The following is a 23,683-nucleotide window of genomic DNA, read 5'->3' as shown; positions in this document are numbered from 1 at the left end:
CAAAAGTAACATGGGAAGAGAAAATCACAAAATTAATTCTTAAAATTAACAAATTATAAATTATTATTGGAGGCTGAGACATAAACAGTGCGGGCTTAGGCACTGACTGTAAAAGAAATGCTTCCTGTTCCTCCCCGTGTTCGGGGAGCGGGTGGTGCAGCCGGCGGTCGCCATCTTGTTTACGCGCAGGTTTGTGGCTGGCGGACGAGGTTGGTTTGAGGCCGTCCAGCTGCATCGACGATGCCGGCCGGACCCGTGCAGGCGTTGCCTCCCCCTCAGACTGAAAATCAGGTGTGTTCTTCAAGCAGCAATGAAACGTTTGGCACCGGTGCCGAGGCCGGGCCAGGCACGGGGGGGTGGTGAACCTGACAGGCCGTGATGGAGGCCCAGCGTCTGTACTCTGGGCCCCCGTGGCCTGAGACCTGCAAGGAGATTCGGGGTTAAAGTGACGTGCAAAAGCATCGCACCAGTGCCCTACTAGTTTATTACTGTGCGAAGTTAGCCATTTCTGCCGCCCGAGTTGCGCTCAACGCTTCCCGGTCACTGAGGTTTCCTGAACCGTTGGGTTCCTCTGATGATTTATGCGTTGATTCGGATTCCAGCGATTGCAATCCTTTGTATCTGGTCAACGAGGCTCATTTGTACTTGCGCCTGTGCTCTATCTTTCCGTGCATATGAAGGGCCTCAACCCGAAATGTCGGCAGTCGATTTCTCTCGGTAAATGCTGCCTGACCGCCTGAATTCCTGCGGCCTTTCATATGTTGCTCCAGGTTCCAGCAGCTGCGGTCTCTTGTAACAGCATCAGTGCATTGCTGTGGACAAATCTATGGACACAGAAGTACAAGATCTATTATTAAAGAATACGATTAAAGGTCTAAAGTGAAATGCATTATAGAATCGTTAAAACAATAATTCTGATGGGAAACTTTTTTCTTTACTGAATAATTGCGTAGTTTCAGTGACACTGGAGTAGATATGAATATACCTTGCAGTAGAGAAGGAAGGAATCTTAGAGGATTTGAAATAAACCTTATTGATACCAGTCAAATTGTGATAGAAGTAAAGTAGTTGTGAATGGAGTATGCATCTTTGAAAGCAGCAGTTTCAACTCGAGCTATTGTTTGCTGCACCGACTTGTGGGGGGAAAAAAGGATGTGAAGGACCAGGAATTGCATCTCCTGTGTTTTGACAGTAATTCGCGAGTTAGAGGAGTGTTCTGGTGTAATGGATTGGGCTGAAGGGGGCTCCTTTGGAAATCCAAAGACTACTGCAAGATCTGGTGGCCTTCCACTGTAAAGTGTTGTAAAAGATAAAGATGAACAATCAGGGTGGAAGAAACTGAGAGGGGAGATCTTTTGTGGCTGTGTGAACGGAGAAAGATGAAGGAGATACAGTGGAAAGGAAATTGAAAGCGTTTGTACAAAAAGTGGCATTGTTAGAACAGTTGCAGTAGAGAACTTGGAAGAATGGCTAAAATCCTTACTGGAAACATGATTAAAGGAATCAACATAGTTGAGAGTTGAATGGATTGTCGTCTTGTTCATTTGAGATGGAAGAAGACAGGAGTTGGCCAAATTAGAGAAAGCTTCAGGGAAGATGGAAATTGAAGTGTTTTTCTTTCATGCAGTTGTTGACATTTTCCAAATCATTGCAAAAGTATGAATTGCCATTGATACAGCCATCATGGTGCTGAGAAAGGTGAAAGAAAGTTATGATTTGATCAAAGAATACTCGATTGTTAAATGAAAGGCTCAATATACCATGGCTGAGGTGGACAGATTTTTGAACTTGGTTGGCTGATGATATGGAAAACGGGTGGGAAAATCGAGCTGAAGCCAAGATCAGATCAAAGTGATCTGATGCAAAAGCTGGTGTGAAAGGACGTATGACCTCTTCCTCCTATTTCATGCTATATTAGGCTGGTAGCAATTCACTTGACTTGTTAGATGACATGTTAGTTACATTGCTATTTGAAAGAAATTAATGGTGTCTGCTATTCACATGAGAGCTCAGATTTATGCTTGTGCGATTGTTTAATTGTTTTTAGGATAAGGTTGGAGATGAATTTTGTTTTATGATCACTGACCTGAAAAGAGAAGAGTGGAACCTACTTTAGATAACTCAGTTTGCTTCAGAATGCTTTTGCTTCAATTGTTTTTTTTTTCAATTCTCTTTTGCATTAGGTGTTGGTCTTTTTTTTTATGTTTTTCTTTAATTGGTTTCTTTTGGGTTTCTTGCTTTGTGGCTACCTGTAAGCAAACCAATCTCAAGGTTGTATGCTTTATACATTCTTTGATAATAGTATACTTAGGATCTGAGAATAATGTACAGTAGTGTGCAAAAGCCTTGGGCACATACAAACATTTGTAAATGATAATTGGGCAAACTGGGCACTGTGGTACAGAAAAGTTCTTTACCGTGCTGTAATTTGTGCATCTAACTGGGACTAATAAAGGAACGAATTTTATAGTTGAGTAATTTTATACTTCTAGCTAATTAGAATTTAGAAGCATCCCAAAACATGATAGAATAGTTTCAGCTCGGGTTTGAATAAGTCTATATTTGTAGGGAATTATATTTGTTTCAGATTAGGCAGCCAGCTAGCATGGGATTACCATGATCTTAAACACAGTAATCGGCTGGCCAGTGGTGTAGTAGCATCAGCAATGGACTTTGAGGCTAGTGGTCCCTGGTTCGAATCCAGCCGACTCCTTGCATGCTTTCCATCCATGTTGGGTTGAGCGTTGAGGTGGCTATTCGGCTTCATAAGAAAACAGACAGAATGCTAAAGAAGTGGCCAGGTTGCTGCCGGATGCGCCACAGGCACAGAGAGGAATAATAAACACAGTAGTGGATTTACACACACAAGTGCCTGGTTTAATTTTTTTTTGAAGTACTTGTATGAGTGTGGAGCACAGCTAGATTATATAAATTCTGGAATTTTTAATTTTGTGTTACATCTTTATTTTAAAGATACCAGAAGAAACAAAAGATGAAACCTTATCTTCCAAACCAATTGTTGGTATTATCTACCCTCCACCTGAGGTCAGGAACATTGTTGACAAAACTGCTAGTTTTGTCGCCAGGTAAGCAGTAAATTCAGTTGAATGTACATATGCATTTGCTGTAGCGCTATTATAGGCCAAGTTTAAATGTGCATGTTCTTTTGTGTTGACCAGAAATGGCCCTGAATTTGAAGCCCGTATTCGTCAGAATGAAATAAACAACGCCAAGTTTAATTTCTTGAATCCAAATGATCCTTATCATGCATACTACCGACACAAAGTTAATGAATTCAAAGAGGGAAAAGGGCAAGAGCCTTCAGCTGCTATTCCAAAGGTTATGCAACAACAGCAGCAGCTGCCACAGAAAGTAAGTAATTTCACTGACAAGAGTCAAATGCACAACTAATTTCTTAATATGTTAAAAATGTAACAGACATGAAACAAACAGTGGAAGTTGTGGTCAAACAGTCCTCAATGGTTGGTGTGATATACATCCATTTATGAGGTATAAACACAGAAAATACACAGGTAGCAAAGGCAGAGGATTTAAAAGCAGCCATTTAATGGAGGATTGAGACAAGATCATTGTTGAAAATTAGTACATTTATTGTGTGCACTACTATTTTCTAGAGGATATTTTCACAAGGAGGCTAGTAAGCCAGTGGCATAGGTATTAGCATGGCACTTTACAGTACAAGTGATCCAGGTTCAATTCTGGCTGCTGCCTGTAAGTGACCGTGTGGGTTTCCTCCGGGTGCTTCAGTTTCCTCCCACAGTCCAAAGACTCATCAGTTGGTAGGTTAGTCGGTCATTGTAAATTATCCTGTTGTTAAACTCAGATTAAATGGGGGAGGGGGGCTGCTGGGCAGTGTGGCTCGAGGGGCCAGAAGGGCCTATTCTGCACTGTATCTCAGTAAGTAAAATAAATGAATATTGCTGCACAAGTTGAGATTTGTTACATTAGCACAAGGAAAATAATAACATTAAGGAGGCATAAATGGTTTCATTTCATTGTTCTAAAAGGAGTGTTTGCAAATATTGTTGAGGTCCTAACTGATTTTCCAAAATTCTTGCAGTTGAAAAATTCAGCATGTCACTGCATTGTGTAACCAAGGTGAGAGGATAAACCAAGAAATTTGATATTTTCAGTCTTTGTCAGAAACTTAATAGAACCTGAGGTTTAGGATGGGTTGGCTTAGCATCCTGAAAGTTTTCAGTTGCTTGGATAGAATGATTAGGAATTTTTAGAGCGTACATGTCAAATGTGAATAACTTATGTAGTAGTCAAGTGAATGTTTAGGAAATGTCAGTGGATGTTATTTCAAGACATTTGATAAAAATCTTCTGAGAGGCTTGTCTTAAAAGTTGAAGCTTGTAGAATTGAAGGCATCTTATTCATTTGGTTAGGAAACTGGCAGGGTGCAGGAGACAGAGAGCAAGGATAATGGTCAGGCACTCTGATTGGCAAGGGTGACTAGTGATGTCATGCAGGAATCTTTCTTGAGGCCTTTCTTATTAGAAGCCACATAGCCAAGTTTGTTGATGACATCGTGATAAATGATCTTACAAATTCTGAGATTTTTTTTCCTCTTCCATGAACATTAAACAGGTGCAAGCTCAAGTGATTCAGGAAACTATTATCCCCAAAGAACCACCACCTGAATTTGAATTTATTGCTGATCCTCCATCTATCTCAGCATTCGATCTGGATGTCGTGAAGCTAACCGCTCAATTTGTTGCACGAAATGGTCGTCAGTTTTTGACTCAGCTGATGCAGAAAGAGCAACGAAACTATCAGTTTGACTTTCTGCGACCACAGCACAGTTTGTTCAACTATTTCACCAAACTAGTGGAGCAGTATACAAAGGTAAAAAAACTAAAACACAAATTGTTATATGTGAATGAAGTCAAGTACAGTGAACTAAGCCACACTAATAGATCATGCTCTTCATAGGATTGACCTTTGAAACTCGGGTTATGACTTGAAGGGTTGGGTATTTCCAAATATGCGATTATTCTTAATAAAGGAAATAAATTCTACTAAGTGGGGATTGTTAATGAATCGGTGAGTACTGTGATCAACTGGCAGGTATCCCTTATTGCCAGAGATGATATTTTTTCTTTATTTTTACAGATCTTAATACCGCCGAAGGGCCTACTTCTAAAGTTGAAAAAGGAAGCAGAAAACCCTAAAGAAGTTTTGGATCAGGTGAGACATTAGTGTTTTTTTTTGTTGTTGATAATATTTAACTAACCACAGTGATTGCTTAAATATTTGAACCATCTGTTACACATAATATTTGTAATTCATTATAAGGTATAAATATCTCAAGTAATTTTTTTTAGAAGGTTAGTAGTCCCTTTATTGGCTTTTGAAGTATAATACTTTGTAAAAAGGTTTAAATATTAGTTGTATTTGGTACACTGGAAGAAGTCCCCAGGCTTTCTCATCTATACATCTGTGATTTAATTAGAGATGAAATAAAGCAATAGATTTCTCAAACCTTTTCTAGTGTTCAAATAAACCAACCTTTTTTATGCCATGGATCAATACCATTAAGAAAAGTGTCCATGGACTTCAGGTTGGGAGCCTTTGTATGACCTGTATCTTTTCATCTATGCAACCTTGTGTTTTATTTTGTTTATACCTTTGATTTGGACATTTTAATTGATCCAGTCTCAGTAGCTTTTTTTGCAAAGTATATTTTATATTTTGAATTGATTTTCTTGTAAGCAGACAAGTTCGTATTTGAAGATTTCTAATATACCCCTCTTTCTAGATTTCTCCACCTGACTAAACCAAAATTTAATCTAAAATACCTAAATCAGATCACACAGTAAACTTCTACACTCAAGAACAGAAAGTTGATCTCTAACAATCTGTAACTATCTTGATCTTTACCTTATTTATGAGACTGCTGCACCGTCTCCTTGATCAGCATTTATTTCCTGAAGTACTTTATGTAAGACACATGAGCAAAAGGTCTTGCTATATCATAAGGCCTTGCTGCTGAGTTTAAACATGGTACTTTGCAGTAATCCATCACTAAGGGATTATGTTTGCTGGTTATCATTCATTAAATCCGCTTATTCCTGAATGTTAGTCATAATTAGTTTTGTCGCTCTACTATCTTTTAACTCCCAAGTTCCTAAACCTCAGCTGCCTGCCTTGTCATAAATACCTTGTGTGTTATGTATGAAATTATTCTTTATGAACAAAAGTTTTTTTTCCCCTCTGGAATGGAAGGCCAAGTCTCTCAGTTGTGCATGAATTGCTTTCCATGACAGGTGAGATACCGAGTTGAATGGGCCAAATTTCAGGAGCGTGAAAGGAGGAAGGAGGAGGAAGAACGGGAAAGGGAAAGAGTAGCCTATGCACAGATTGATTGGCATGACTTTGTGGTGGTGGAAACTGTTGACTTCCAGCCAAATGAGCAAGGTAAAGATTAATACGATAGTCATTTGATTTTGCATTGGAACCCAAATAAGTATGTTCTAGTGACCATATTTCCCTTAGCCTGACTTGGATATCTTGCTTAAACTTGATTTGGTTTTGCATTAAATTGGTTTGAAAGACCAATGTTCTAGACACTTTGGGTCTGCTTGTTTCAAACATTTAAATACAAACATTTCTAACCAGTGATGATTTTAAACATAAGTTGCATTTTTTTATAAAGTGTAATTATGCACTTAACTTTTGTGTTGCATGAAACTTGCCCAGTTACTAAAATTCAGTATGCCTTGTCTATAATAAGAGTTAAAAAGAATCTTTGTGCAAATCAATTATTTTCAAATGTTTAGTTTGAATTCCATAAAGTCTGATTTGTTTTCATTCAACCAAAAATGCAATTTAAGTTGTATATCACACCAAATTGCTGTACAATATTATTAATTTGTGCTTCATATACAATCTTGGAGTTTGGCAAAAATGAGATTATAAACCTTGGAAAACTTTGGCAATGAAGGTCGGGTGATTTTTTTTATTACTATATGTTGTTTTCTTCCGAGATTTGTAAATCTGGAATTCCTTACCAGATGACTCTGGGTGCTTGGTTGTTGAGTATTTTGAAGGCTAAGATAAATAGATATTTGGACACTAAGAGATATAAAGGATCTAGAGATTGAGTGGGAAATGAACTTGAGGTAAAAATAAGTCATTATATTTTAAATGGAAGAGCAGGCTTACAAGGCTCTAAGGCCTACACTTTTGTGTGACTACTTTTTTTTTAGGTAAAACTCCAAGTCAGTCCTTCCAGGAATGTAAATTGATACTAAGAAATGTACCTTGGACACGTGAAGCTCTGCTAGGTTGTACTATTCTATTGAAACCATCCATGACCCTTTGGTTGCTTTGGAGGTCTTGAAGCAGGAACCTTTTGTATATCACTTAACAGCTTTCTAATCCAGTTAGCAATTCACGGAAAGATTGCTGCCTTTGCTTGGCAACGTCGTCCTTGGTTCTCTATATATCCCAACTCCATACTGCTCTAATTTATCATTGTTATTTTCAGTTCTCCAACATTTGCTTATCGATAAATTTGACCCACCCTTGATTCCATTGGCATTCAGCACCATCCCACAACTCACATGCTAGGTTATTTTGCAAATGACTCCTTTTCCATTTTACAATTGCTGACACTAATTTTCATTTTTGTTGTTCATGAAAAGCTAATTCTTTTGCTTTCTAACCGTACTAACAACCACTCACTTTCCTTCTCATCAGACCCAAGATTCCTAAGTATGATATTTATGATACACATTTGTGTTAATTTCCCTTGCCTTTCTGTTGGAGTCTCTTCAATCAGATTTCCTTCCCTCCTACATATAGGGAAATATCCCGACCAAAGTTGTTGAATGTTTTCTACTATCTTTGGGCATAATATGTTTTCTGCTATCTTTAGACATAATTGTGCTTATACTTGTTTGTGATCTTCAGTGTAGAAAACAATTGCATCCTCCTTTGTCTAGTTTGACACAACTACTGTTTGTTTTATTTTTGCCCAGTTGAGTGTGATCTCCTCTTAGAAATGTTTTCTCTTGTGCCATCACCTCAGGAGTCCATTAAATCTATTCCTCTGTCCCTTATTACTCTTCGTTAATACTTTCTTGTATGTTAGTGATATCTAGCTCTATAATTCAATGCTGTGGTTATCTCTGCTACCAGGTGGCTCTCTCCTGGGTGAGCATTGCTTTCTGTGAGCTAAGCATTAGGATAACACAATAGTTGCATCTTCAGCCCTGTATAAACTGCATTATCAGCAGTAACAAGGCGTCACCTTGTCTATGGTTTTAGAAGTAAATTGTTTATACCCCCCAAACTCAGTCCATATTTCTGATTTTCTGAACATTCTGATCCTTCTCACTAATTTCAACCTTAAACATAAATAAAAATCAGTCCTTTTATTTTCTTCCTCCTTTGACCTTTCTTAAAACCTACCCATTCAATTATTTGGTCTCGGGCTGAAACGTCGACTGCACCTCTTCCTACAGATGCTGCCTGGCCTGCTGCGTTCACCAGCAACTTTGATGTGTGTCGCTTGAATTTCCAGCATCTGCAGAATTCCTGTTGTTTCCATTCAATTATTTGTTGTCTCCATTCCTTGGAAGAATTCAAACTTTTCCTTGCACTTTTTTCCCCCCCACATTATGTCATATAAGCAGGAATTTGTTATAGTTCATGCAAATCATTGAATATATTGTAATTGTCAACTTAATTCTGGAGAAAAGTTTATCATCAAAACAGCCATCAGTGTTCAGTTTGAGTTGACAAGGCAGTTGGTTAATTGTTCAAGTGGTGGAAGATGTCTTGTGCGCATAATCTACATTGAAGAGCCATGGCTTGTTTTTCAACAACCAGGGCTTTGCCAGGTTTGCCCACTTCCAATTAGTGAGTAAGATGAGACGTTAAACTGCTCTTTCCTGATGCTGGAAGGCCTGTGTCAATATTCATTGAGAATTGGGAAGCCAGGCACTTGTTCTCTCAACAAAATTTTCCATGAGGATGTGGATAAGTTTATCTACTACTATAAAATGCAAAATTTTAGCAAATGATAATTGAGTTCCATTCTCCTGAAATTCCCCATGTAACCAAATAATGGAATGGCATTTTCTGCCTTGAAGAAAATAGTATAATTTGAGATGGGTCTTTTTGTGAGGGGGAGGGGGGGAGAGAGAGAGAGAAACAGATGAAGTAGAGAAACAAAAGGCATGCAATATTAATAATTAACCTTTCTACTCGAAGGACATTTCCCTCCACCGACTACCCCAGAAGAACTTGGAGCGCGTATTTTGATGCAGGAGAGATACGAGAAGTTTGGTGAGAGTGAGGAGGTTGAAATGGAAGTTGAATCTGATGATGAAGTTGAAGAAACAGAAGAGAAGACAGAAGAGGCTCCAGCACAGTTGGATCAAGATACTCAAGTACAAGACATGGATGAGGTGTGCTTCTAAATTTGATCATGTTGTATGTTTAAATTGTGCTTTATAGTTGAATATTTCTAGTTCACTTTCCTTATCTAAGAAAGGGATGCTAGCAAGTTTATGTCCACCTGTGGAATAGCTGATACAACTAACTGTTAAAAATCTGGATTGATTTCAGTCCTCAAAATAGGAACAGAATATTAATAACTGAAAACTGCAAACATTTTTATAATTTTGTATCTGTATATGTTTCCCTTAGGGATCAGATGAAGAAGATGAAAGTCAGAAAGTGCCTCCACCACCTGATAATCCAATGCCTCCACCTCTCCCTCCTACGCCAGATCAGGTTATCATTAGGAAAGACTATGATCCAAAGGGTGAGTTTGCAAACACTAGAGGAAATTTAAGTTACATGGATCTAAAAGCTACTGATCCATCTGAAATGGTTGTAGTCACTCAAGTGCACTGGTAGTTTGAAATAAGTTAAGGGAATGGAACACAGGACACAATATATTCTTCCTGCAAAACTGCTGATTTTTTTTTTCTGCATGGATTTGGAATATCATTAAGTTTCCATTCTAAAGCTAAAACTTAAGTTGATCCTTTTTCTGCCGGCTCGATAATGCTAAATGCCAATTTCTCTTGTAGCTGTGTAATTTTGTATCTTTTTGCCTTCATCCATTTGACATTGGAAGCATAAAATTAAAAAAGGGGAAATTGGTAATCACTGAATTCTGTCAAAAAGCACAGGAGAATGAAAGCCCAGAAGCAATTGCTTACATTTGATTTGTCCTGCACCATGTTAACTACATCCACAGTATCAGTAAACTGAAAAAAAAGGTGGTTGAATAGCAGTCATTGACTTGTGTTTTTATGGTCTGTAGCTTAATTTAATGGTTTTATATTTTGAAGAACAGTGTGGCTTTCTATCACCACCATTTCTGATCCATCTATCTTGAGTATAACTATCCCCATTCCACAAAAGGTAGATCTTTTATGAACAGGCAACATGTGTAGTCTTGGTTTATCACACCTTCATTTTGAACCAGAAGATGAATTGTTCAAGTAGTATTATAAAACTTGATTTCATAGCCCAGTATTCTATAGAAATTGTTTCCTAGCCAGAGGACCAGTCCTGAGTTTGCTCTTTTGGACATGTGCGCCAATTTTGATGCCTTGCATACAGTGTGGGTAATACACTTCATTTGTATACTTAGCAAATATCTGGTTTTATTTAGTAACAGCAAAGGAAACAATTTGTTTTTTAAAATTCTAATTGGCCTCATGAATAGTGATTATTACATTGGGCAACATTATCTCCTGCTTCCTCTGGGTTCTCAAATATATATTAAGATGGCATTGGCAATACTGGGTTGAGATGGGAGTTCTACCAAAATGCAAAATTGTGAAACTATCTACTATCAGGCAAAGCAATTTGTCATTGCTTTTGATTTCTACCATTTAAAAACATTTATTCTCAGTACTCCTGGAAAATTTGTATAGTGTTAACATTGAAAGATGCTCATGCAATACTACAGATCAACTGTGTTCAGTGGGATTGGTGTCAGAGGTGGGCACTTGTGTGCATGCACGGGCACACACGCATACACCTTTTCTTAACTTGTATTAAATTGTGTAGTTTGGGTTTGGAGAATGTATGCTTATTTTCTTATCTTGGATTCACTTAGCTTCTAAGCCAGTGGCTGGCACTCCTGCACCTGATGAGTATCTCATCTCGCCAATCACCGGAGAAAAGATTCCAGCTAGCAAAATGCAAGAACACATGCGAATTGGGCTGTTGGATCCACGTTGGCTGGAGCAGCGTGAACGCTCCATCAGGGAGAAACAGAGTGAAGATGAGGTATATGCCCCAGGTGAGTATAAGTAATGATCAGCACTCTGGAGCACTGCCTAAAATTTGAAAAAGACTTGTTTTTATTATGTGGGTGAAGGTAGGGGGGTATCTTTCCCGTAGCTCACCACTGTTCACACTTGTAGTTGAGACAACTTATCCAGCCTTTTTTTAAATACAATTTACACATACAATGATGGATACAAATCAGATAGTTATTTTTGATCCCTTTGTATCAGCTCATTGAGAGCTCTCAGCCCAGGTTTCTGCCAATGATGCTGTGTGGACAGGCTGTAAGGATTTAAGAGTAGTTTCTGATCCTGACCACCTCATGATATCTCTTGATCAAAGAAATTGATTTTGTCAGGGGGTTATGGGAACATGTGCTTTCATTGAATTCTCAAAAATAGTGTATCCTGTGAAAAACCCTAAGTATTTTGATATTTTCAGTGTTCACTGCTTCTTGTGCTGTGGTCTACTGTGCTTTAGACAAATTACTGGCAGCATAGTAACATATGTTTTGTGTAGACTGGTGTAGTGTCAATTTGGCTTTATTGGTTTTATTAACGGGAGACATAGTGACATGGGAGAGGGCTATTTGGCCCATGCTGGCTTCCAGCAAAGCAATCCTGTCTGTCCTAATTCTTTCATTTCTCTATAACCCTGCAGCTTCCTCGTTATCAATTCCCCTTTTGATTCTTTTGACATTTACCTGCACCAAGGGGTAATTTACAGAAACAGCATAACCTTTCAGCCAATCTTGAATTCAGGCAAAACACAAGCAATCACAGTAAACACGAGTTAACTCTGAATCGAAACCAGATACCTCTAAGTTAGTAACATTAACTGCTGACAGCCCATACAGATGCATACAGTCGACCTTCACTAATCCGACTACCTGTAATCTGGTTCCTCAATAATCCAGCACTGATTATGCTTAATGTGATCCTTCTGTAATTCGGCATTTTCACTAATCCAGCTCTCCTCAGACCCCAATGGTGCCGGATTAGTGAAGGTCGACCTGTAGTAACATACATTCAGTGGCCAATTTATTAGGTACACATTAATGCAAATATTTAATCAGCCAATCATGTGGCAGCAATTCAATGCATAAGAGTATGCAGATGTGATCAAGAGGTTCAATTGTTGTTCAGATCCAACATCAGAATAGGGAAGAAATGTGATTTTTGTGACTTTTCCCATGTTGGTGCCAGATGGGGTGGTTTGATTATCTCAGTAACTGCTGATCTCCTGGGATTTTTCTAGCACAGCAGTCTCTGGAGTTTACAGAGAATGGTGTGAAAAGCCAGAAAAACTTTCAATGAGCGGCAGTTCTGTGGCTTTGTTAATGAAACAGGTCAGAGGAGAATGGCAAAACTGGTTCAAGCTGACGGGAAGGTGACAGTAACTCAAATAACGTCACTTTGTTTAATAGGTCTGGATATTGAAAGTAGCCTGAAACAGCTGGCTGAACGACGTACTGATATCTTTGGTGTGGAGGAAACAGCTATTGGAAAGAAGATTGGTGAAGAAGAAATACAGAAACCAGAAGAGAAGGTATGAATTCCCATCATTGTACAAATTTTAGGTATCATTTCACTGCTTGTATAGTATTTTGGGGTTGCTTGTTAATTCTGCAGTTTTACAAGAGTAATCAAAAACTTTTTCTTGTATAATCTCCACAGAAATAAACACTTAAGACTAACCTAAATTCACCGACCACGCCATACTCTCACAAAACTAGTACCAGAAATGAGTGGCAATATTGTAATTGAAAGTCTTTTCCAGTTTTCAGAGGTAGTTATATTTAAGGTAGTTAGCAATGTAAATTAAACTATGAAAATGCTGTCACAGTATAGAGAACAACATATATAAAGTTTGCTTGATTAACTCATTTAGAACTCATTTAAATGAACTCATTTAGAAATCAAACATAATTGTCAATTGCCTCAGTTAAAGGAGGCAGAAATCGTAATTTATGTGGATAAATTAATAGCAAATTGATTTGATATGAAATTATTCTACTCTAAAGTGATTTTTTTTCAGCATGTATGGACGTAGTTTTTATGTCTATTACCTTAAAAATGTATAAATGCATCAGTAAACTTGGCTTGTGTTTGTTCTTTCTTGTGGTCAAGGTTACTTGGGATGGGCATTCTGGCAGCATGGCACGTACACAACAGGCTGCACAAGCCAACATCACACTGCAGGAGCAGATTGAAGCTATCCACAAGGCCAAAGGATTAGTTCCAGAGGATGACACCAAGGAGAAAATTGGGCCCAGCAAACCTGCTGATTTACCACAACCCCCACCACCTTCATCAGCCCCAAATACTTCAATGAATGCTCCTCCAATTACATCAATGCCCAGACCACCTTCTGTAAGTTTGGCAGATATTTTGAAAATGTTTGGACGTTGTTTACAGTTAAGTTGAGATGCTTAGGATTGTGAGAAACAGTAAGGCACACAGAAGTATTATTGCCTCACTAACATGAAATTCCTCTGCATAGTTGGGGTTTCCACACGTGGCAAAATAGCCACAGCCCCAGTATTTATTAGTTGTAATTAAATAAGCAGCTGAATACTACTTTCCCATCTGTTTTGTGGTTTCAAATATGGGACTATTTCCAGTACGTATTTCTATTTCTGGTACTGCATATGCTGGGCAAATGAACTACATGATGCAGTGTAAGCAAGCTACTATTTTACTTATTCCTTTCATCAGCAACAGGAGAGGAAATCGATGAGAATAACCCTTTAAAAGAATATCGTTGAATCGCTTGTATTTTTCCACCTTTTCAGGTTATTTAATTATATTAATCATAGCTATTTCAATTACCTTACAGTACACTATTGTGAGTGCAAAATATTTTGTCAGCTATTGAAAATCACCTACCTGTATAATATCAATGTATAAGAAAATGTGAAAGTTAAGTAATTTGACCTTAACAGCATGGCTAAATGTTAGACTTGTCTCAGTGACACAGAAAACAAAATCAAGATTGTATGTAGTTTTATCAGACCACCCAAATTGTACTTCAGATCCTGTTGTTATGTGTATACATATTTTTCACTTAACATGTTGATTAATATTATTTATATTCAAATACAAGTATTAGAAGTGCTACTGAACCATTACAGGCCTGATGTGATTACAGCATGATCAGTTCATAAAGAGCATAGTTCTCCACAGACGGTGAAAATGGGAGAACTGGGCATTAAATTATTGTATTTTGGACAGTAAGTGAAAGTGCAATTATGTTGTTTTTTGTTTGTTCAGATGCCACCACCTGTGCGCAATATTATGTCGTCAATGCCTGTTATCCCCAGGCCACCGATGTCTCCTGTTATCCGTTTAGCACCAAGTCCTGTTTTATCAGCTCCCATGCCACCAATGATTCCTGGACCACGAATTAATGTAGTACCTATGCCTTCTTCGGCGCCACCTGTTCTGACTCCCCGACCACCACCAATGGTGGTACCATCTGGTAATGTTATTTTGGACATTTATGAATATGCATCTAAAACTTTGGTTATCAGTCATACCGGCAAGTGTAAGATTGGTTCACATGAGGAACGTCACATCGGTGAGATGTGTATCTGACATCGAACTGTAGTCCTCTTTACAGATAGATTAAGAATTTTGAAAAGAAATGAGGAAATAGGAAGGTTTTTTTTTAGTCTTGGGTGACAGCAAGGGTTATTAATAAAAGTTGCTCTTTTATCAAAAAAGTCTTTCAAACTGTATGGGGAATGGTTGGAGGGTAGAGGTGGGACGGTAGTGGGGGAAGAAGAAGACTTGTAAGCCCAGAAGCAGGGACTTAATCACATTATCTAGAGTAGCACAAGTGTACATTGGAATGCTGGGTTCCGATTACACAATGCTGGTGCTTAGTCTGTGCCGGCTGATGGACGTAAAAGACTAATGGGGGAGCCAGATAGTGTTCTTTCCAACAGCAATTTATTTCAGCCAACTCTATCCAACCTGGGGCTCCCAACCTTTTTTGTGCCATAGACCAGTACCATTAAGTGAGGACCCCAGATTGGGAACCCCTGCTCTGAACGATAGGTTGCAGATAGGATAGTAATTTTCTACTAACTCCCCTTGCATAAAAAATCACATGGAAAGATGTGACCTATTCATTTTTTTTAAAACACCTTTTTAAACATTAGAGAAGTTACAATTTAAAATAAGAATTATAAAGTTCTAATGTGTTTCTTTCACATTACAGCTTTTGTACCTGCACCTCCAGCAGTTCCTGCCCCAATGCCTTCTGCAATTCCACGACCACCTCCACCACTAGATGATGAACCAGCAACAAAAAAGATAAAGAGTGAGGATAATCTTATTCCAGAGGAAGAATTTCTACGAAGAAACAAGGTATGTCATACCACTGATTAAAGATGAAGCTCAATGTCCTTACATTTGAAGGATATTGGGCAATAACTCCAAACTGTCATATTTCACACTGTTGCTCAATCATTCATGTTTTTATGAATCCCTATCAATATTTCAGTAAATATTCATGCTTTATCTATGATTGTCTAAAATTTTCATTTGAATTTTAAGCTAATTTTATTTTTGATTTTTTTTTAAAGCGTAAAGGCATCGTGTTAGAATTGACAGGTTCTGGCTAATTATTTTTTAAAAATTCCATTGCTGGAGGGTGTCATCCCCTTAGCATTGTCTCACTGTTGGTCTGGGAATTTCTCAGAGCCTTGTCCTGATGTTGACCCAGATGCCCCAGCAGTACTCTACTTCTGGCTCTGAATTGGTGTTTACTGGAGGGCACCATTTTGATAATTGGGTATTTATTGTTTATATTTTTAATTGAAGTGACAATTAGTTAATAACAATATGCTAAATTTTCTCTAAGTTGTTTCTTTTTATCTTTACCATGTTCATTTTCTTAGCTAAAGAACATGCATTACCTGGATACGTTGGTGAATCAATGTGTTAATACATTAGACTAATCAAGCCTAAATGAGCCTCATTTACCTTTTTTTTAAAAAAAAGTATGATAGAACCGTACAGTCTAGAAAGAGGGAATTCATCTCCTTACAACTTTGATTTCATGGAGTAATCTGACAATCTGTTTTTATTTCTTTACGCCATGTTACCCACCTAAATCTCCATACCTTGTCCGTCCTGAACTCATCCAAATTTTTAGAAAAATACAATGATCTGTACTTCAACAAAGCACTGCCAGAGAATTAACAACGACTTGCCTTCCCAGCCCTTCATGTTTTTTGTTCCTGTTGTGCTCCATAAGTATCTGTCCTTGGCTCGCTTCTGTTTCTCGTTCATGTGAAGTACCTTCTGCTTCATTATGTGAAGATAATGTCAGTTTTCCTGTGTGCACTGACAGTGTCTAGCTCTCCTCTATTAACAGATGTTGACCTGTCCTCTGTCACTAAGTTGTCAGGCTGCTTCATCAGTACCCAATACAAGGGAATCGGAACATTTCTGTAATTCGATATTTGGAAAATCAATTGTGTTATCTTTGGTCCCTGTCACAAGATCCACTCCAAATCTTTCTTTATGGCAAATGCCTAAAATTGAACCAGGCTGTAGATGTTGTAAATTTAATATGTATTTAAAAAAAAAACAATTACTGGAAATGCTCTGGTCTGATAACATCTGTGGACAGAGAATAACAATTAGCATTTCAAGTTGATTTGCTTTCATTCGATGCAGTCCCAGCCAGGTTCCTTCTTTTTCTACTCCTCTTGAATCTGAGATGATTGAAAACTTTTATAACCAGGATAAAATCTTATTCATATAGTCCCTAGTATGGCAATATCTTTAAAACATTCACCCTTGTTCTCAATCTTTCTAAAGCTTTACTTCTCCCTGCCTGCGTAATCTCCTGTAATGTAAGATATTTTGATCTGTTTATCTTCTCTGAAAATAATTATGCCATCACCTATGATTCTTAACACCTACCAAAGCTCTAAATTCAAATTCCTTTCATACACCTGGTGCCTGTTTACCTTTTCTCCTAAAAAATCTTACCCTGGGGATTATGGAGGCTAGATCTTTGGGGGCTATTTAATGATTTTTAAAAATCAAGGAATATGGGGAACTGGAAAATGAGGCCTGGAGTAGATCAGCTATGATTATATTGAATGAGGGGGGCAGCTTGGGGAGTTAAGTTGCCCCCTCCTGCTCCTAAATTCCTAATATTATGTTTCTAGTCCTTTATTTATTTGAATCTTGCGGTGTCTTGACCTATCTACATCCTTGTATATACTAATTTTTAAATGTTTTGGCAGCATTAGTACTTGTTTTTTTCATTTTAAATGTAACATTATAATGTGCTAAGTACGGCAGCATATTAAAATAGATTTATTAGCAGAAGGTAAAATTTGTAATCCAGATTTGTCTGTTTAATCTAATAGTCATGGAGATCACATTATACAACTGTTTCTATTGTCATAGTTTTGAATTAGATGAAGAATTGTTGAAGTGTGATTATAGGTCCATATGAAAAATTATGATGCACACAATGTGAATCTTATATAAGAAAGTTAGTTGTAGCTTCAGTTGTATCCCCTTGTTTTTCTTTCAGGGCCCAGTCACGGTCAAGATACAGGTACCTAACATGCAGGATAAATCGGAATGGAAGTTGAATGGCCAGGTCCTTGTTTTCACACTTCCTCTAACAGATCAGGTATGGATTCATTGGGTAAAAAGGAAAATGCATCAACTGTAATAAGGATTATAATACTAGCAAAATAATGAACATTAATATCTTACTACCTTTTGGTTTTATGCATGGCCACTTCATCCATTATTTCATTTTATCCAGTCATCTCAAATACCTCTGGTAATACCAAGTTCAAAGGAACTTGATGTCAATTTTTCTGGTAGGAAAGCCCAGGTTAACAGGTAATTAAAAATAAGCATCTGACAGCCTGCTGCTGGAATGCAGAAATCACATCTTTCTAGTGATTTCTTTATTGCTGACACTGACTTTGCTCTGATACTGGATTCTTTATCTGGTCCAGCAGCAGATGCCATTCTTCAGTTTCCCAGCAGTTGTACTGGCAAATTTGCCTGCTGAACCTGGGCCACAATAGATGTTGCCTGGGTTCGACAATGGCATTCATTGCAATTGAAAATGAAAGGCTCACAAGGAAAGTAAGCTTTGTTTAATTTATCTTTGAATTAATTAAATTAAAATGTTAAATTGTTAATTTAGATGTACTTGAATGTCTTTAATTAGAATTATATAATGATTCTGACAATGAAGCCTCCATAACAAGTCTATGCTGACTCTTCAGTAATAAGTCCCATTCCTCCACTCTTTTATTTCCCATTGCCTGCAAATTATTTATGCTGTCAAAAGATTTGTCCAGTTCTTAAATAAAATGAAAAGATAAAAGAGCATTTTTTTTTTTTTTACTACCTTGCCAAAAATTTTAAATCTGTGTCCCTGGTCCATTAACCATTTGTTAATTGGACAGGCCCCTTCTACTACCTAAACCAAACCAGTCATGTATTACTTCACCTCTATCTTCGCTTCAAAGAAAACACCTCTCCATGTCCATTCTAATTTGAAACTAAATATTAACTTTTTTTTATTTGTAATGACTTGATTATTTTCATTATACCAGAGATATTCCCAAACACGTAACATTTGCTGGCCATTCAGACAAGGGGCACAAGTTTATTAGCTGTCAGAGCATTTTCAGGGATAGGGCTTGCTGTTTTCAGCAGGAAGCACCATTCAAAGCCTAACTGCAGGGGCAGTAAGTGGTGACGTTAGGTTGCTTGTCACTTACTAATGCTGAACGGGCTATGTCCTCTGCAAACTTTAGGATCAGAGGGTTCCCCCCCCTCACCCCCAATTCTTGTGCATTATTTTCCAAAATAAATTGTATCATTGCAGTATTTTGTTTTGTATTGTAATTAGAAGTGTTGAAATAATTTTTCAGGTGTCTGTTGTCAAGGTGAAAATCCATGAAGCTACAGGAATGCCTGCTGGTAAACAGAAGCTTCAGTATGAGGTACGTATTGGATTTGTTATTTGTGCAACAACATACTTGTGGAGTCTGCACTTGTTTGGGTAAACATAGGGACATGTATGTTGGTATCATTGATGGCCTGTTTCTCTCCACATTATGTTCTTTTAACTTCTTTCTAGCAGAAATGTTCTTAAATGATTGAATTGATGAGAGCTTTGTAAACGGTTCCTCGCTTTTAAGGTTTCTCTCAATAGCCCATTAACTAAAGTGCTTATGCTTTTAAGATGAACAATACCTCTGATACTAAAAACTAATTTAAAAATTACTCTAACTCCCTCATCTTTTTCCATAATTAAACTTTCATTTTTATTTTTTAAGTTTGCTTATTTACATCTTCTAGTTTAATTACGTGTTTTCCTTTCCCCTCCAAAATAAGATCCATATTCAATTCAGTTCAAGATAGAGGAGTTTTTTTTTGTTTCTTGGGTGTGAAGATTATTCAGTACTAGTGAATGATATCATTGTTGCTGGGTACTATAGATCCTCCACAGCTGAGTTATCACAAAGATCATTTGACCTTCTGATCAGCTTTCATTGAGGATAACAGCAAGTATGGTTACTTTGCTCCTAACTATTCATAGTTGGATCTAAGACATTCTTGGTCTTTGCACAACAAACAATAAAAACGCCCGCTTGTAAGCATGCCAGCCAGAGTAAGGGATTAGTCCATTAAGTTGATTCAAAATAATGATACACAATACTTAGGTTTTTATGCACAAGGTTAAGGTTTTTCTGATTCTACATTCTTAAGGTAATTAGTTCTTGGTGATGCCACTATTTCTAATTCTGCCTTACCTTTTTTTTTTCTCCTGAGTACTGCTGTTGAGTGGGTTCATTAGAAGATCTTAAATAAATTGGGGCCTCAACATGTATCCTTAAATGCTTCCATATATCCAACCTGACCTGTTTAGTGCATTTTGTGTATTTGTTTCAGGTTTCTATTATCTACTTTTTTTCCAATTTTCATTTCTAATTTGTTAGACTCTGCTTAAAAGTTTAACTACTTTCTTTTTGTTTTAGGGTATCTTTATTAAAGATTCGAACTCTCTGGCCTACTATAATGTTACAAGTGGTTCGGTTATCCACCTTGCCTTCAAAGAACGTGGAGGTCGAAAAAAGTAGCAAGTTACTGCAAATTATCACAATCTTTCTACACATATATGGGAATTTGAATCCATGCTATTCATTCTTAAATTAATAATATTAACTTGATTAGCAGGCTATTAGTATGCGGTTTTTTTGTTTAGAAAATAAAGCTATAGCGGAAATTAAAGAAACAAGAATTTTAAATTATATTTCATGTAGTTTCTTCGGTATGATAGCCTGTCATAAAGTCTGAAAAGATGTGGCAATTGAACTAAAATTTGGTTTGACTTCTGGTGCAGCTCCATTCATGACACCTGAATTGGTTATGTTTTCTTCCCTGTTCCTGTGTAAAATTGTTGCATTGTGTTTAGCTCTGAATATTTTTAATAAAACAATATTGTTACTTGTGACTGTAGATTATGATTTGTGTGAACAATTTTATAAATTGTCTTCCTTTACTGTACTTGAGTTACTTTAGCCATTCCATGATTCCAGTGCCCTTCGGTTGCAAAATCTAACCACACTAAAATGTTTTTGGAACTTTTGCTCAGCCTCTGACTAATGCTTCTATGTTTTGAATATAAATTTTCTTTCAGTCCTGAAATTGCCTTTAAGTTCCTTATCCTGATTCTGCAGTTTAAAGTAATTTTCTGAATTAATTTTTTGTTTTGATCAATATGCTGAGTATATCTTTCTATATTACTCTGTTCCCATTTGCTTTTTCTCTTTAGATACAAGTATTAACTTTTATTTTTCCTCCATTATATCCCCTCATTCTGCAGTTTAAGACATTTGTATACATTCCAGTCTTCCTTTATACCACACAGTAGCTTCATGTAACAATTATTTCAGTAATATAAAATATACCCATTTCTCATTATTAGTGGATTTATTTGGAAGTTGTGACTTTTCACACCAGCATCTTTGAAATTCTGGAAAAATTATTCCTGTTATTAATCATTGTCTGTATAAATATGGTAATTAGTTTCCAGACTACTCTTCTAATAGTGGCTGGATACTTGGGGGACTGTGCAGCCCAGTTAACTGATGTTCTAAAAGACATCAATATCCCTCTGGAACAGTCTGCTGTCCCTTCAGGTGATCATAATTCTGGTGCCCAGGGCCACAGTAACCTGCCTCAACGGCTACCGTCCAGTGGCACTGACCTCAACAATCATGAAGTGCAATGAGCGGCTGTTCATGGATTGCATTAAATCCCACCTTCCCGCTACATTAGGACATTTCCAGTTCACTTATCGCTCAAATCAGTCTACTGATGATACCGTAGTCTCTGCACTCCGCTGTCCTGTCCCACCTGGGGAAATGTTGCCTCATCTGGCAGGATGCTGTTATACCTCAGTGTTTAATATGATCATCCCTCAGAAGCTGGTGGGTAATCTGCTCTCATTTGGTCTCAACACCTCAAGTGGATCCTAGACTACTTGATAGCAAGGACACAGTCAGTCTGTGTTGGCAGAAACATCTCTAGCTCCAGCGCTCCCCAAGGCTGTGTGCTCAGCCTGCTGCAGTTCACACTGTTGATGCATGACTGCATTGCTAGATCCAGTTCAAACTGAGTCGATGTTTGCTGATGGCACAACAGGGTTGGCCTTACCAACAATGATGAGATGGTGTACAGCAACTGGTAGAATGGTGAGATCACAATTTGAGTCTCAACATGGACAAGACCAAAGAGATAAATGTGGACTTTAGGAAGGTGAACTGACCACTCCTCACTGCACACACACACATATATATATATATATATATACGGCTCCTCCTTGGAGAGAGTTAGCGCCAAGTTTCTGGGAGTGCACATAACTGAAGATCTCATCTGGTCCCTCAATGCCACCTCTTCGGTCAAGAAAGCACAGCAGCAGCGTCTCCACTTCTTGAGATGATTAAGGTGAGTCCAGCTCTTCCTCCCACCTCACCCCCCCACCCCATTTTAACTCAGTTCTTACAGGAGCACCATCAAGAGTGTCCTGAACAGCTGCATCGCCATCTGGTATGGGAATTGCAAGGCATCTGACTGTAAGTCCCAACAAAGGATTGTGAGGACTATCAAGGAGATCATCGGGGTCTTTTTTTCCACCCATTAGAGATGCCTATCAGGAGTCCTGTGTATACAGAGCCCTTGGCATTGTCAATGTTCCCTCCCATATGTCCAATAATCTCTCTGACCACCACCATCAGGTACGATACGAGGTACTGTAGCATTAGGACAAGAATAGTTGGGTGGGAAACATGGAATGGGGAACCTTATTGAACTCCCTGCCACCACCCAGGTCTCATCATAAATGAAGCGCCAGTAGTGTTACATGATTTTGCTTTTTAATTTGTAGATGCACCTTATTTATTAACTTATTTTGTGGTAACATTACTTTGTGTTGTGTGTGAGTTATATGTATTGTGTGTGCACGTTGGTCCGGGGGAACATTGTTTTGTTTGGTGGTATACGTGTGTACAATTGAATGACAATAAACTGAACTTGAACTTTGTTTGCACAGCTGCACATTAGATGTCAAAACTTCTCATTTGTTTCAAGATTCAATACATTCAATGGAAGTAGTTATGTTGTTCTGGCTTATATCAATGATTCCTATAATAACCATGTGCCCTCTGACTATTGCTCTCTACTCCCTAATGGGCTGCACCTACTATTTAAAAATAAAGTTGGTTCACAGATACTGCCTAGTTTTTCCAAACCCACACACTTAGTATGTCACAAGTTCAAAAAGAAACAGTATAATTGTTTATGTACTGTATTTAATAGCTTATTTGGGTATTAATAACTATGACCATTTTAGTTGTGGGCATTAAAATGGATTTATTTAGGCTAAAATTATTATTTATCGAATGTACTAGTCAAAAGCATTTCTGGAATGTATCTCCTGTGAATAAGAGATTAATTTAATCCAAAATGAATATTTAAAGAAAAAAAAACTGAATGGATAGGAAGAAATAGGATGAAGTAAATAACTTGAGGTAAAGTAGGTCAAACAGCTTTTCGCTTATGAAACTTGAGAGCATTTCCTTGGTCCTTGTTCTGCAATAGCCTCTTCAGATCAAGTGACGCACCTTCAACTAGCCAAGGTCATAACCAGCATTGTCTCAGTCATACTGGAATTTGTTTATTATTGTCACGTGTACTGAGGTAGAATGAAAAGCTTGTCTTGCATACAGATCAGTTCAGTACATCAAGACAGTACATGGCAAAACAATACAAGGCAGTACAGCAGCTACAGAGAAAGATTAGTGCAGTTGCAAGATCATAACGAGGTAGCA

General features: G+C 37.7%; 1 protein-coding gene across 1 annotated transcript; it reads left to right on the top strand.

Moving 5' to 3' along the window:
• Window positions 1-163: 163 nt before the first annotated feature.
• sf3a1 (splicing factor 3a, subunit 1) lies at window positions 164-20,805 on the top strand. The gene is made up of 16 exons (XM_072247555.1): window positions 164-291; window positions 2,974-3,086; window positions 3,180-3,372; window positions 4,615-4,872; window positions 5,140-5,214; window positions 6,294-6,444; window positions 9,247-9,443; window positions 9,685-9,802; window positions 11,114-11,299; window positions 12,713-12,834; window positions 13,416-13,658; window positions 14,559-14,766; window positions 15,511-15,659; window positions 17,851-17,952; window positions 19,220-19,291; window positions 20,330-20,805. Exons 1-16 carry the CDS (start codon window positions 241-243, stop codon window positions 20,429-20,431), a joined length of 2,340 nt encoding a protein of 779 aa, XP_072103656.1. The 5' UTR covers window positions 164-240; the 3' UTR covers window positions 20,432-20,805.
• Window positions 20,806-23,683: the final 2,878 nt, after the last annotated feature.

This window comes from Mobula birostris, chromosome 31 (genome assembly GCF_030028105.1).
Source record: "Mobula birostris isolate sMobBir1 chromosome 31, sMobBir1.hap1, whole genome shotgun sequence".
Lineage (NCBI taxonomy): Eukaryota > Metazoa > Chordata > Chondrichthyes > Myliobatiformes > Myliobatidae > Mobula > Mobula birostris.
The sequence above is the reverse complement of the archived record's forward strand: the minus strand, read 5'-3'. Positions and strand labels throughout refer to the sequence as shown.